This window comes from Chaetodon auriga, chromosome 2, assembly GCF_051107435.1.
Source record: "Chaetodon auriga isolate fChaAug3 chromosome 2, fChaAug3.hap1, whole genome shotgun sequence".
Taxonomy (NCBI): Eukaryota; Metazoa; Chordata; class Actinopteri; order Chaetodontiformes; family Chaetodontidae; genus Chaetodon; species Chaetodon auriga.
In genome coordinates this window covers 23,859,438-23,873,566 of record NC_135075.1, presented here as the reverse complement: position 1 = coordinate 23,873,566, position 14,129 = coordinate 23,859,438, and the positions used below count along the sequence as shown (strand labels likewise).

General features: G+C 39.0%; 2 protein-coding genes across 2 annotated transcripts in view; both read left to right on the top strand.

The window, feature by feature from the left end:
• LOC143327616 (cysteine and glycine-rich protein 1-like) overlaps nucleotides 1-14,129 on the top strand; it is a 314,154-nt gene that overhangs the window by 126,686 nt on the left and 173,339 nt on the right. The gene's annotated exons all lie outside the window — the stretch shown is intronic.
• On the top strand, nucleotides 3,022-10,889 carry igfn1.3 (immunoglobulin like and fibronectin type III domain containing 1, tandem duplicate 3). Its single transcript, XM_076749218.1, has 23 exons — nucleotides 3,022-3,073; nucleotides 3,272-3,394; nucleotides 3,485-3,621; nucleotides 3,747-3,846; nucleotides 3,945-3,986; nucleotides 4,063-4,108; nucleotides 4,223-4,406; nucleotides 4,516-4,629; nucleotides 4,737-4,899; nucleotides 5,050-5,322; nucleotides 5,437-6,039; nucleotides 6,126-6,250; nucleotides 6,335-6,476; nucleotides 6,604-6,897; nucleotides 6,997-7,293; nucleotides 7,424-7,603; nucleotides 7,712-7,840; nucleotides 7,936-8,244; nucleotides 8,334-8,419; nucleotides 8,549-8,741; nucleotides 9,158-9,454; nucleotides 10,310-10,636; nucleotides 10,726-10,889. The coding sequence occupies exons 1-23, from the start codon at nucleotides 3,022-3,024 to the stop codon at nucleotides 10,728-10,730; spliced, it is 4,221 nt and encodes a 1,406-aa protein (XP_076605333.1). The 3' UTR covers nucleotides 10,731-10,889.

The following is a 14,129-nucleotide window of genomic DNA, read 5'->3' as shown; positions in this document are numbered from 1 at the left end:
ATATGTTTAAAGACCACCAACAACATGTGAACATGTATGGTGATAAACTTGGACATATATTACAGCTCTGGGTTAAGCCTTGACATGGCACAGAAGTATCAAAATTCAGACCATTTGTTCATCCATGAAGGTATATGAGAATAATTTATGTCCAGACGTCTTGTGTTACCTCTCTGAGCATTTTTGTGGGGTCAGACTATGTCCAAGTTTAGAGTCACTGAAGAAGAGAGGGTAAAGAGTTACGCCCATGACTGACCAGTGCAGGATGACACCTCTCATTTTCAAAGAGACTACAATTCCATAATAAATGCTGCTATTTAACGATTTCTGTTCTGTTTCAGTCTAATGGGACAGTAAAAAATAATTCTGGCTCATTAGCATTAAACTAAGGTTTAGCTTACTTTGTTTGCTTTTCAGGTGATATGTCTAGATTAGTGTCAGTGTAAATGAGGATATTGCACAATTCCATGAAAACTGTCTAATTTCTGGGATGAGCTTTTAGCATAAGATTATGGTTCATTAATTCTGACATTTCTTAACATGTTTTATAAATATTCCTAAAACAAATTAATGCAAGCAGCTCAAAAAAATCTTAATTTAATTGACACTTACCTCCTCTTAAATGTTGGGATGAAGAACAGTCAGCCTACATGTACAATTAAGATAATGGAGAGGCAGCCCAACCCATGACACTTCTATGTCACTTCTTTTTAATAAGAGCAGGCAAAAGCGCCCTGCTGCAGAGCTAAAGCTGAAATTTCAGTTTTGAGGGAGGGATTAGGGCGCTTCACTGCTGCGTTTCCTCTGGTGGCCCCTTTTCAAGAACCTATAGCAACTTAGGGCCAAAGTGCAGGTCAGTAAACCTATCCCCAAGAGGGACAGTGAAAAAGCGGTGGGTTAGGTTGCTCAGAGTGTCTCTGAAAGGCTTTATTGCCTCTCAAAACGACAAGCCCACACTCAAGAATCAGCTGCAACCTGGCTGGCAACACACAGCAGAGAACAGCAGTTTACTTGAAAAAATAGTAAGTACATTTACATTTACTGGGCAAATTTATCATGTGGTTGGATATCTTAAAATCTTCTTTATGCTGTAAGCTAACACCTGTATATGTTATATGAGCTGCAATGTTAATGTTTGATTTTTTTTTTTGGCAAACACAATTGTCTTAAGCTTGTTCAGAAATAATACAAACAAGAAAATGCTGAAGAAAGATCAATATCACACTAATGATTAGTGCAAGAGAGTAGTGGGAACTATGAAATTTAACATAACTACAAACTTTACATAAAAACTGGTTCATGTATTCAAACTAAAATAGGTCAACACTTTCCTCCTGCAAAGATCTACGAGTTACAGTGTGTTGTCAAGCTTTAATGTAGTACTTCAGTTAGTATTTTACCACAAAAAATGTCAAAGTAAAAGTATATGTTCTGTGACTAAATGCAGCTCTGAGATTTAGTACAGACACCTGACAAGTTCTTCATAAATCAGTTCACTCTTTACACCCTTCGCACAGCTATTTTCTCTCTCAGACAAATATAGCTTCACAGCAGTGCACCGTGTGCAAAACTGCTAAATATGCAGCTACTTCATCAACTAACAGAGCTCAGTAAATTAAGAAGATTAACAGAATGATGACGACGGAGTGCTCTTGAGCATTCGAGATACATTAAGACATTTCCATCACATATGTGAAGGGAAATTTACTAAGATGATCTAATTTAGATTCTACTTCTCAAATTAAATCTTCATTAAAGGAAATTGCTTTAAGCATAAACACATGCTTTTTGAATGAAACCCTCTGTCAGTCTTACAGATATGAAGCTATGTCATATATCACTATACTAATGTGACCCTTGGTGATTAAATATTCTGCAATTATAACAATTGACTTAATTGAATTGACAACAATAACTGACTAAACAATTAGTACCTTTGTGTGAAAACAGATTTCCGTACTTACTGAAACATGCTTCTGAGATCTTTCTGATTTATCATCATTAAGTGATTCTGAAGCTTGTCCTAAAGCAATATTGGCTATTAGGTATCACTAATTGAAACATTAATTTTGTTAATTATGGATTGATTATTGAAGTGATTAAGTTGTTACCTGATGACCAAAATGACCATTTCATAGTTTCAGTACAACTTTGATTTAACCATCAATCAAGGGAAAGGAAGTTAATCTTAACCACTCGAAGGCTAACATTTGCCTGTGGTACCTTTTCTGTTTTTCACCTATTTCTCCAGATAATTCAGGGCTAAAAAGAAAGCAACCCGATCTAAATACTAAGATGGTTATGACTAATGTTACATTTGCAGTCAGCCACTCATGCCACTTCTTGAGTCATGAAAGATAGTTTCATGTGGTATGTGACCTACTGACTGCAAAATTAGTCCGGTCACTTGCAGGAATCCACAAAGGGAATGTTAAGTATTTAGCAATCCCAGGAATTCTTTCATTTATAGCACAGATAGAGTTACTAACTGACACCATTTGCGATATAGATCTTACTCTCATTGTTTAACACTGACTAACCACAATGCAAAACGCCCCGTAATACTATTTTTTATCTCACTTGGAGGGAGGAATAAATTGTGTCCCGTTCCATATTTACTATTTCTCCAAGGGTAGGTTTTACTTTAAAACGCATCAACATGCAACAGCCTTAAGCCACAAGTTGAAACAATGATAAGTGATGCCCATTGCAGATTCAGAGCATCTGGAAGAGATTAACTGCATGTCAGACAGATGGGGATTCTCATGGTTATTAACAGTGGTCAAGCCAAGCTAACAGCTCCAGATTGCATTGGAATTCTAGGACATGTTGGGCACTGACTGGGAGACACTGGGAGAAAAAAATGTATTATACAATCCAAGCAACCATCAACGTGAAGACCAATTAAAAAGTTATACTTATATATAAGTATACATATATAAAAAGTTTTGTCCAAGTAAGTGTCTAAAAAGTGCATTATAACATTTTTGCTTTAACAGAGAAGCTGTTGTCTCAATCAAGATGTTTAAAATACGTAAAGCGAAGGATGAGGAGCCAACTGCTCCAGGGCAGGGTAAGTAACCTGATTACTAAACACTGCCACACAATCAAATGTTGGTTTGTTAAATGTGTACAGAACAGCTTGTTCTAGGGCATAATATGAACTTAAATTGTATCTAAGCTGTCAAGGCTTCACGTGCTCTTGAATCAAATGAATAACAATAATCAAATTAATTTGTATATGATGACAATTTATCTTATTTAATGACAGTGAGGATCAAAAAGAGGTCAAGGGTGCCCGGAGTTATGATTACACAGTATGTGGAAGAACTACCTGAAGGCATGACCACCCCAGATTTCACTCGGAAACCCATTGCTCTAACTATTCAAGAAGGTAAGGTAAAGCACTTCCTCTACCTGCAACCTAATTTCTTCTGATTTTTTTAAAGAGAATAACTCTACTTTCTTGTTGCCGTTTCTATAGGAAAACAGGCTATCTTCAGAGCAGTCATTACTGGCAACCCGACACCAACTGTGACCTGGATGAGAAATAATGGGGAAATTGATGAAGAAAAGTACAAAATCTGCCACGATAAAAGTTCTGGTGAACACCAACTACAGGTGGGACCACTGACCAAGTGTCATAAAAAATGCTTGTTCAAATAAAGCAAGACTGACGGATCAATAAGGCTGTCTTACACTATCTGCTTTTGCAAAAACACTGATAATCATGTATTGATTGATAGATGCTTGATGTCTCGGTGGAACACGCTGATACCTACAAGTGTTGTGCACAAAATGAATATGGAAAAGCCATTGTAACTGCGGCGCTTAATGTTATTGAGGGTCAGTTACTTTCTTTTATTCCATTATACAATAAATCACAAGAAATCATGAAGATAAATTACATCTGTCTGACTTCATTCTAATTTCCTCCATTTTAGTTGGCTATAAAAAGAGCAGAGCCATGCAACAATCAAGAACAGGTACACAGCGTAAATTTTATCTATATTATGGCAGTTCATGTTGAGAGTTGTAACCATGGTGCTGCTTTTGTTGTAGCTATCCGAGAGACCCCTGAGGACTTCAAAAAGGCCTTAAAAAATAAGTAAGCAGTAAATTTACAAATGTTTGTTCTGTTGTTTTTTCCTCTCCATGCATGATTATTATCTTTAAGAATTTAATAATATGCTTTTCGTTTTTGTTTTTTGCCTTTTTGTAGGATTGACATTGAGCAAAAGGAAGAAAAGAAACCAGAGATCGATGAGAAGTTTTGGGAACTGTTGCTAAGCGCAGACAAGAAAGATTACGAGAGCATCTGTAGTCAGTATGGTGTCACTGATTTCCGAGGGATGCTGAAGAAACTAAATGAGAAGAAGGTTGAAAGGCAGCAAGAGCAAGAAAAGGTATATTTCAGCCTCATCTAAATGCAAATATATAGATGACTGAATGCTGTAAACAAGAATACAAACATTCTCACAGTATCAAACTTTATATTAATTCTAATTTCTACAGGTTGTTGAAAGATTATGCAACCTAAAGCCCATTGAAATGAACGATGATGGTGCTGCAGAGTTTGAACTTGAAATGTCCCTTCGAGACCCTACGAGCAAAATCTTCTTATTCAAGGTAAACTGTTTCATTTTACATATTTACTTCCTCTCTACACAAATCCCATCACATACATGCTACGTATTGTTCTGACATTTATGACTTTTGACTTTATGTCTAAACAGGATGGCGTTATGGTTCCTTTTGATGCAGACACGGAGGTAAAACACGGATTGAGGCAAGTGGGAAAGAAGTATGTGTTCAGCATCAATGGTGTTGACCCTGAGGATGCAGGATTATACCAAGTGGAGGTTGATGGTGTTAAGATCTTCTCAACTGACTTCAAACGTAAGATGATCCACCAATTCACTTATCTACACTAGACTGTACCATGCAGACAAGGCTATACAGCAATTACAAAGAGCCACGATTGCTGAGTTGTCCTGTCACAGAAAATATGAGATACCGTCTTATGCTTTAATCTTGTGCTTCATCTAGTTCCACCTGTAGAGTTCTTGTACAAGATTCAAGATGTGAAAGCAGAGGAAAGAGAGGATGCTGTGTTTGAGTGTGTCATCTCACAACCTCTGAAAAAGATCACTTGGAAAGGAAAGAATGTCCCACTGGAGCAAGGGGACAAATATGACATCCTTGTGTCAGAGGACATGCTGATTCACACACTGGTGGTGAAGGACTGCCTGCCTTTGGACAAAGGAATTTTTGCGGCTGTGGCTGGACTTGCATCCTGCAGTGCTTGGCTTATAGTGGAAGGTACTGATTTTGAATTGTATTTTTTCAGACTCTACAACATAAGTTTATCAAATATTCTAACAGAATGGCCCATGAAGCATTAAAAATGTTGTGGTGCTATGTATTTTCTATTAGCTGACACTGATCCAAACTCACTCGGAAAGAAGAAGGTTCGCAAAACAACCAGAGCAGGTGGTGGTGGAGCTGAACTTTTGAGGATTGCACAAGAACAAGCGGCTAAGGTACAGAAAGAGAAAGATGAGTTGATTGCAAAGGCAAAGGCAGAGGCAGAAGCCGCAGCGGCAGCAGCTGCTATCGCTGCAGCGGAGAAAGCAGAGGCCGAAGCTAAAGCAAGAGAAGAAGCAGAAGCCAAAGCCAAAGCCAAGGCCAAAGCCAAAGCAGAAGCTAAAGCTAAAGCTAAGGCTAAAGCTAAAGCAGAGAAAGGGGCAAAGGTAAAGAAGGCAAAGGCAGGAGCAGGAGAAGGAGCAGATACAGATGAAACCACTGGTGTGGAAGAGGAGGAAGAGGAAGAGGAAGAGGAAGAGGAGGAAGAGGATGTAGAAGAGGAAGAGGAGGAGGGTGCAACAGGGAAAAAAGAAAAATCATCAGATCCCAAGCAGAAGATAGCAAAGGAGGGAGAGGACTCTGCTGAAGTTGCTGATACTGCAGAAGAGGAGCCAGTTCAAGGAAAAAGAAAGAGAGTGAGAGCTGGCCCACTTGTTCCTGATACAGTTGTCGGTAAGCTGCATCAGAACGTATCAATTACTGCTATATTGTTCATATATTCCTGTTCCCATTTTACAGTAAGGTTGTATTTCCTTTAGACCCAGGAGTATATTTCACCAGTGGAATGTCAGATGTAACCGCCATCATTGGTACTGACACGGAACTGGTCTGCAGGCTAAGCAGAGAGGACTGTGACGGAGTCTGGTACAAAGATGGAAAAGAGGTGAGGAGCATAGGCATTGACAGAGTAACAGCATTCACCTATAAGTTTCTGAGGTTTAAGTGTGTTTATGTGTGTGCTTTTCAGATAACACCTACAGATGACATGTTAATTGTTAAAGATGGAACTTATCGCAAACTAATTATCAAACACTGCAAAGAAGATGATGCTGGAAAGTACAAATGTGAAGCTGATGGGCGTAAAACAGAAGCTGTGCTAAAGGTTGAAGGTACTGTACTCAGAATCTATTTGAACTTAAGCAAACAAAAGGCCAGCCGCCATGAAACTATGTAAAACCATATTCTTTTCAGCTCAGCCATGAAAGTCACAGAAAAGATGCATGTTTTTTCCACTAGATCCTCCACGAATTAACCCTGACGACCTCACTGAGTTCAAAAAACCTGTTATGATCAAAACTGGGAAGGATGCAGCCTTCAAGGTCTCCTTTATTGGCCGGGAACCAATGAAGATTCAGTGGTACATTGACGATGATGAGGTATTGGACGACACCCACATCAGGATCGAGAAGTCTTCCTCGCACAGTCGCCTGCTGCTAACCAAGTGCAATCGCAAAACCACAGGAGAAATCAAGATTAAGATTAAAAATGAATGTGGAACAACTGAGGCCATCTCACACATTGTTGTATTAGGTTTGTAAGCTGCATGCTAGGAACTGCATATTCTAAGTTTATACACAAGATATATACACAATATAAGACGTGGATCTTTATTGTTTTGTCCTACTGCAGATAAACCAACAGCACCCCTAGGCCCTGTGGATATCATTGAGAGTTCTTCAACTTGTATTGACTTCAAATGGAGGCCTCCTAAAGACAATGGAGGCTCCCCCATCACAGACTACATCATGGAGCGCCAGCAAATTGGCCGAAACAGTTGGAAGAAACTAGGCAAGATTGGCCCAGAGCCTAAATACAGGGACACCGATGTGGATCACGGCAGAAAGTACTGCTACCACATCTGGGCGGAAACCGATCAAGGCACCAGTGCAATGATGGAGACCGATGACATTCAGGCAGGGACAAAGGGTGAGGTCTTCTTACAAGCACAGAAATTAATTTGTGACAGTGTCTCAAAGACAGTGGGTATTATTTTTCAAACAAGGCTTTGTGTGAGCCAGTCAAAAATTGACATTTTTCAATTTTCTTATTCTTTCAGCATACCCTGGACCTCCTTCTACACCAAAAATTGTTAGTGCTTTCAAAGACTGTATCAATCTTGCTTGGTCTGCACCCACTAACACTGGAGGAACCAACATTTTGGGATACAACGTGGAGAAACGCAAAAATGGCAGCAATCTGTGGGGACTTGTGAGTCCGCCCGATGAGCCCGTCAGAGGTAAAACCATGTCACCCAGTTAAAATCTTTCTTAAACTAGCAAAAGCAAGTTTAAGAAAGCATTTTTTAACTTTATAGCCTTAACTATACTGTTTGACATGCCAACAGAGAAAAAGTATGCAGTGAAGGATGTTGTTGAAGGCATCGAGTATGAGTTCCGCGTGTCAGCTATCAACATTTCTGGTGCTGGAGAGCCAAGTGCACCCTCGGAATTTGTGATTGCAAGAGATCCGAAAAGTGAGTAATAAGCAAATAAAAGCTATACTCTTATTAGTGCAATGCTTAATTGCTCATATCTGAATTCTTAAATCCCTAATTGTCTACACTTTCAGAGCCCCCTGGGAAAGTTATTGACCTGAAGGTGACAGACTCCACATACAGCACCTTATCGCTGGGCTGGACCAAACCCACAGAGGAGGAAGGGGTTCAAGATGAGGCCAAAGGATACTTTGTGGAGCTCAGACCAGCAGAAAACCCAGAATGGGGTCGCTGTAACTCCAGTGCTATCATTATGAACTCCTATACTATTATAGGTCTGAAGTCTATGGCCATGTACTGGGTACGAGTTCTAGCCACCAATGAGGGTGGAGATGGCGAGCCTCAAGAGTTGGACAACTATATCATTGCAATGCCCCCTCCAGGTGAGTCAGTGGTAACTGTGAACTGTTTACAGCCAGAATTTGATACCTTTACCTTCATTTAATGAAATTTTCCTCATTAATTGTCACAGTGAAACCTCACTTCACTGACAGAAAAATAAAGAACTTCATGGTTATGAAAGCTGGTAACTCCGCTCGGGTCAACTTCAACTTTCAGGTCCAGTATAGTATTCACACAAACAACACAAAATGATTCAATTTCCATCAAAAGTGGCAGATTAGACAGTTCTTTGCTGCTGCTCTACAAAAACCCACATCATATCACTGTATCTCCTATTGTTGACAGGCCTCTCCAATGCCAACTATCAAATGGCTCAAAGACGGACATGCTGTAGCCAAACATGTCACCGTGAGCAACTCGGACACATCATCACAGCTAATCATCCCCTCATCAGAGCGCGAGGACACTGGGATCTACACAATAATTGTCAAGAACATGGTTGGTCAGGACAGTTCCAGTGTTGAGATAAGAATCACAGGTAAAGTGAAAAAAAAAAAATTCAAATGATGCGTAACAGAAGTTAAATGAGGACCAAAGGTTTCTGGATTTGCAAAGTGATATGCAATCTCTTTTTTCTAGTTTATTCCAAAGTCTCTTTAGTTTTAGGAATGAAAAACGGCTGTCATATTACCAGAATTTAAACTTTTAAAATATTTTATGTTTTTAAAGGTGCAAAGAAAATTATGTTGAATAAAGCAAAAATGCCTACAATACATACAAAATACTGTCAAATGCATTCACATGTGTATACTGTACTTCGTATACACTTTTGACTTAAAGGAAGAGTGGGGAAAGTTTAAAGTGAGAAAGACTTGGTGTGCAAGTCATTATCACTGTAGTCAGCATAAACATAAAACACCAAGATGCTAATAATAATCTCTAACCTGTTTGTAGATGACCCCAAGCCTCCAGGCCCCGTGGAGCTGGATGAGAACGTGTCAGGAACAGTGACGGTCTCCTGGACTCCCTCTCCGGATGAGAAGAAAGATGACAGGCTGCACTACATGGTCACCAAGCGTGATTCTGTTAAGCGCACTTGGCAAACCGTGGGAGACCGTCTCTTCAATAACAAGATCACTGCCACCAATATCATGCCTGGAAGGCAGTATCAGTTCCGGGTCTATGCCAAGAATGACATGGGGCTATCCAAACCCTCTGAGTCACCGATCTGGGAAGTGAAGAGAAGAAAAGGCAGGTTTAACAAAAGTGATTCAAAAGTGTGTAGTGCAGAGCTGAAATGTGTGAAACAACTGATTAATTGAAAAAGAAAAAAAAAAGAAAGAAAAAGAAACAGATTAATAAATAATGAAATTACTGTTAGTTGCAGCCCTAGTGCTGTTTAAAAGGCATCAACCCAAACATAAATAAATGTAGATTTGCACAGAGCTGCAAACAAACAAGCTGCAAGCTAACTGCCAACTACTTTTGTAATTGATTAATCATTTTGGCAATTTGTTAAGCACATATGCCAAACACTTGTCCTTTCCAGCTTCTAAAATGTGACGTGAATGATATATCTTGGGTTTTAGACTGCTGGTCTGACAAATCAACCAATTTGCTCTGAGGAGCTGTGATGGGACCTTTTGACATTTCACAAACTAGATGATTAATCAAGAAAATAATTGGCAGATTGAAGCGAAAATAATCATCAGTTGGAGCCCTGGATGTGTAGAAATCTGTTAGGAAACAAGTGAATGGATGTATGTACTTATATTATGAAAGTGCAGGAGAAGAGTGAGAAAAATTCCTCCCTCCAGAAAGGCAATTAAAGAATATTAACGGGCTAAGCGCATACGGGCAGAGCATGGTGCATGGCAAACTGCAAGGTTGGGTATCACTGCTAATGACCGTTTTGTTTGATTTATGTACATGAAATGCACCATGAAAGGCAGAACATTTTATATTTCGGTGTGTTCTGCCACAGCGATATAAATCAATCAATTAAGGGACAACTAAGGGGGATACAACAAAGCAATGAAAAGGGCATCCATCACTATGCAACACACCTTTTCAACTTTCCTGTCCTTTTTTTTTGTATCCTTCCAGAAAAATATTCTTTGAACCTTCCTGCCTCTAAGGACTGCAGCTTTGAGACGCCTCCCTCGTTCTCTGTTCCACTGAAAATGCACAGCAGTCCAGAGAGTTATGAGTGCTACATGAGTTGTGCCGTGACAGGAAACCCCAGACCCCATGTTACCTGGTACAGAAACAACATCAGCCTCAATACCAACACTAACTACTACATCACTAACACATGTGGGGTCTGCTCCATGGTGATACTCAAAGTTGGGCCCAAAGACTGTGGGGAGTACACCGTCATTGCCGAAAACCCTCTGGGCAGAGTGGAGTGTTCGACTAAACTTGCTGTTAAAGGTAAAAACACACTGTGATTATTTCTTATATCTTAAATTCTACTCCTCTGGTTAGATGTTTTAACTATTTTCCTCTCTCTTTCCCTTCAGATTAGGGTGATGCGGCAGACCTGAACTCCTGATGGTGAATGAAACCTGCTGTCATGCGTGCTTTTTTGTGAATTACTGTATTAATGCATTTAATTAACATGTGAAGGAGAGAAAATAAGGATGAGCTCTTGATGACTATCCACAAATGTTTTAAATCACCAATAACAAATGTGACAGATACAAACTAGGTTCTGTTGTACGTAAGTGTGAATTCAACTCAATTTATTTACTTGACGCAAAGAGCACTTTGACAAGTGACAGAGCTTTAGCATTAATTATATGCTAATCTTGCACCCGAGCATGTTTGCGTATTGACGTTTTTTCCTTGAGCTGTGATTATTGTTAATTTCCTCTGCTTTTTTCTGACTAAGAAAGAAAATCTGCTGGCTTCTCTGAAATTACTACCTCATGGAAAATTGATGATATGACATTATGCCTATAACTGAGCATGTTTTAGTGTTTGAATCATTATACCAAAATGTAAATAAATCCAGCCTGTTTAACAGCAAACTGTCTTCCTTCCTAACTTTAACCTAAATTCAATCATGAACTTGATTGATGTTTGGAAATGCAAATGTCAGCATGCCAGTGCTCAAAGTGAAAATGTCCATGTGCAGGTGTTTATAAGGTAATTTTTATCAGGTTCAGCAACAGGACAGGAATTTTGTAGAAAATTGTACGCCCACGGGCCACTGTGGCCTTGGTGTAACAACAAAACTACTGTGCCTTTTATCAGCAACTGCTTCGGTGCTCTTTAACCAAGCACACTCAAGTACAGAGGCGACAGGGGAATGACAGATTCACAGTTTCGACAAAATGGAGGAAGGCAATGAATTACCATTATTTGTCAGGCAAACGAATACATGTTTGTAATGAAAGCTGGGCTACCTTGAGTAACAGAAGTAAATAGGACTGGATGTCAAACCTCAGCAGACAACATTTGAGCCACGTTTTGAAAGAAGAAATTCACTGAGGTGAAGTTAGTTTTGACTTGGAAATTTGACAAACATTCACTCTGGATCAAGCAGCATCTTCGCTCAGTTTGGCAGTAAGAGGACAGTTAGCTCACCTCTGAGCCCCCACAGGCATTTCATTTGGGAACTGTCAATTAGTTACTGTTTGAATGACACAAAACCAAGGTGATGTTCAATAAGTGTATGTAAACCACACACAGTGTTCATGTTTGTGTCACACATACATGCTTGTACATGTGATGCCAATATAATTAACCATATACGCTCATATGGCTCATTAGACTGCATCCAAAAGACATCAAAACTTCTTTTTTAAACGGTCTGAACAATCTGAATTTGACTTTTTTCTTTGATGATGGAAGTACAAGTGAGTCATCTCTTGCTGCAGGCCAAAATTACAAACTTCCAAGCCTGTTCACACCATAGTTTACGTTAACACAAAACACAATTAAGGCTGATGGGGCATGCCATTAGTTTGGTCATAAATCAAACCAAATTCCACTGTGGCTGAGACACTTTACTCAGAAATAAAGATGTCAACCTCATGGTGGTGTTAGAGGAAAGGTGGGGGGATCAACAAAGGCATTAGGAGTCATCCTCTCAGGACAATGAGGGTCTGCACAACATTTAACAGCAATTCATCTCATAGTTGTTGAGTCATTTCATTCTACTTTATCAAAAAAAAAAAAACAAATGCAAAAACCCCATCATGGCTACAATTTTTGTTCTACAAGATGTCAACATACAGACTCCAGCACTGGCCTTGTCTCTGCCCATGTTTATTGCCGCATTCATGCAATCCAACAATTCATCATTCTGTAACACCAAACACAAACCCATGCTCACCCAAATAAATAAGACTAGTATAAAGTTCAACAATGTCTTATGCAAGTCTAAGATATTACAGATTTTTCTCTTTGGTATAAAGTGATTGAGTACATATATCATATTTATGCAGTCACTTTCCATTTGCCACACTGTAAGCCACACTGTAAAGCAGGGGCCTTTCCATTTTTTTTAACTTCACATGCACTGCTTCCGCTTTGCCAACTGTCACATGGCTTCAAATTTCACTTTTACTGCGAACATGTGTTTGCACACTTTCAGCGGATATTGCAAGTCTATTATGGAAAGTCATAAGTAATAAAATTTCATGTGCATGACTGAGTGTAGCCTTGCAAACAACTGTGCATCTTCCTTGTAAAGTGCTAGGACATACTAATTTTATCAGTGGTCACATGGCATCCTGTTATTATAGACACGACTCTTCACTGGGAGTTTACAGTAGTAGGCTTTGACATTTAAAAACCTTTTACCACATGCCAATAGTATTTAACAAGTTGTTCTAGTTATATATATATTATATGCTAAGAAAAAATATTGTAAATATTGTTGTTGTGGTTTAATATACAGTGAAAAAGAGGTTTCCTTTATTCTGAACATAACAACATGGATGCTGTAGATGCTTTTTCACCACTTAGCCAGATGTTTTAGTAATAATATATTATTTAAGTTGCGAGTATTGTCATGTGAAAATAAACATAAAAAAGAAAAAGGTTTGCCAACACACAGATGAGGTTACCTTTGTCCACGTTCCATTCGGTTGTGTAATGTCAGCTTGTTTTGTCATTGTTTTGCAGTGAAGAATTCAAAGCTCCTGACTTCAGTGACCCCCTGCAATAAATGCCTTCAAGAACATCAAGCCTCTCATATCGTCTTCCCATGCCTGAGAACAGTCATATTTCCTATGCCACGCATCCGCTTTTATTACACTGCTTGAAATATCCACACACACACAATCATGCTCAAACTGAGCATAGCTCTGTTGTTGCTGAGGCCACAATGTGGTTTAACATTCCAGCAACCCAGACTCCATGAGGAATCTGAAAGACTTATCACATGTAAATAAATATCCTTAAGGTGGTCAGTGTGCGCAGATTCAGGACATGTTAAAAAAAAAAAAAAAAAAATGTTTCCATTTTCTCATGATAGGAGCTACCTTTGAGCCTGATGTGCTCGTGTCTTTCCAAAATCACTAATGACAGAATTAAGTTTGACATGGTTACACAAGATCAGTGACATATTCATCATCATTTCATTTCATCTTATTTCAGCCCTCTATTAAAACTAATTTTTCACAGTAGTGTATGTTTATTCACATCTGGATATAACTGACAGGTTAATGAAACTGAGAATGCACAGCCATGCGGTTAATGAAGCCCAAATTAAATATTAGCGGACCTGAAACGCATCACCTGTGGATATAGAGCACGTGCTGGGATGTTTAAGTTTTTCTTCATACACTATAATGTCAACAGTGAGGCTGGTTCTTTATAGAATATCTCGAGTCATAAAATATGTGAAAAAGCTCTCTGTTGAACCAAATTTACATTTAAATTAGTTTCAGATAAACCGTAGTCTTTGTGCCTG

Bases quoted from the DNA above. Each gene is read 5' to 3' on its own strand.
- igfn1.3 (XM_076749218.1), top strand. From the start codon at position 3,022: ATGTTTAAAATACGTAAAGCGAAGGATGAGGAGCCAACTGCTCCAGGG. The intron at 4,407-4,515 runs GTATATTTCAGC...TAATTTCTACAG, and splicing joins GGCAGCAAGAGCAAGAAAAG to GTTGTTGAAAGATTATGCAA. The intron at 4,630-4,736 runs GTAAACTGTTTC...ATGTCTAAACAG, and splicing joins GCAAAATCTTCTTATTCAAG to GATGGCGTTATGGTTCCTTT.